Source organism: Oryx dammah, unplaced genomic scaffold (genome assembly GCF_014754425.2).
Source record: "Oryx dammah isolate SB20612 unplaced genomic scaffold, SCBI_Odam_1.1 HiC_scaffold_10475, whole genome shotgun sequence".
Classification (NCBI taxonomy): domain Eukaryota; kingdom Metazoa; phylum Chordata; class Mammalia; order Artiodactyla; family Bovidae; genus Oryx; species Oryx dammah.
The window spans coordinates 1-1,065 of NW_024079909.1; the positions used below are offsets into that span (position 1 = coordinate 1).

The window sequence follows — 1,065 nt, forward strand, 5'->3', positions numbered from 1 at the left end:
CGTCATTGCCCCCGTGCGTAAGGAGCAGGTGAGTGTGCCCAGGTTGGCGACATCAGCTGGTGATGCTGGCCTACGCCTGGCCTGTGGCGGGCGCCCAGGGGCCACGGGGCCTGGGACCCAGCTCTGTGCCACTCAGGCTTGCTGCTCAGGCGGTGTGGGCTGGACCAGGAATCTCTGCCCTCTTCTGCCTTCACAGGAGGAGACCCTCAAGGGGGAGGGCACAGAGCCGGAACCTGGTGCTCCTGAGGCCGAGGATGACGGGCGGAGACACGGGTTCCTCATTCTTAGCCGGGAAGACTCTACCATGGTGAGGCGCCGGGAGCTGGGCCCCTCACCCACCACTGCCCACAGATCCTGCAGACGGGGCAGGAGATCATGGAGCTGGACGCCAGCGGCTTTGCCACGCAGGGCCCCACGGTCTTTGCTGGCAACATCGGGGACAATCGCTACATCGTGCAGGTGTCGCCACTCGGCATCCGCCTGCTGGAGGGAGGTGGGCCAGGCCTCAGGTGGGTGGACCCGGGCCCGGGGCTGGCGCATGCCCCTGCCTGGGGCTGACTGGCCTGTGTCCGCAGTGAACCAGCTGCACTTCATCCCCGTGGACCTGGGCTCCCCCATCGTGCAGTGTGCCGTGGCCGACCCCTACGTGGTCATCATGAGTGCTGAAGGCCACGTCACCATGTTCCTGCTCAAGAACGATTCGTACCGGGGCCGCCATCACCACCTGGCGCTGCACAAGCCACCCCTGCACCATGTACGCGCCCTGCTCTGTCCCAGGGCCTGCTGACCCCTGCCCACGTGCCCGCACCCCAGCTGAGCACTCTCCCTCCCCCCAGCAGTCCAAGCACGCTCTGCCCCCATAGTCCATCCCTCCACACACACATATATACATACACAAACACACATATATACAAACATACACACACACATGCACACTGCAGCCCCATAGCCCTCTCTGTCCACCACTGCACACACACACAAGCGCTGTAGCCCTCCCCTCCAGACACAGCCCCTCCTTCAAGCCCCATAGCCTTACACACACACACCCCAGCCCCAGAGCCCTCC

The 1,065-nt window shown here is 64.5% G+C and overlaps 1 protein-coding gene across 1 annotated transcript; it reads left to right on the plus strand.

The window, feature by feature from the left end:
• Positions 1–56: 56 nt before the first annotated feature.
• Positions 57–754, plus strand: LOC120860149 (cleavage and polyadenylation specificity factor subunit 1-like; the record flags this gene model as incomplete). The annotated part of the gene is made up of 3 exons (XM_040235952.1): positions 57–307; positions 352–493; positions 576–754. Coding segments are annotated over 3 exons (572 nt in total), but the record flags the coding sequence as incomplete, so codon positions are not given.
• Between the last annotated feature and the right edge of the window lie 311 nt (positions 755–1,065).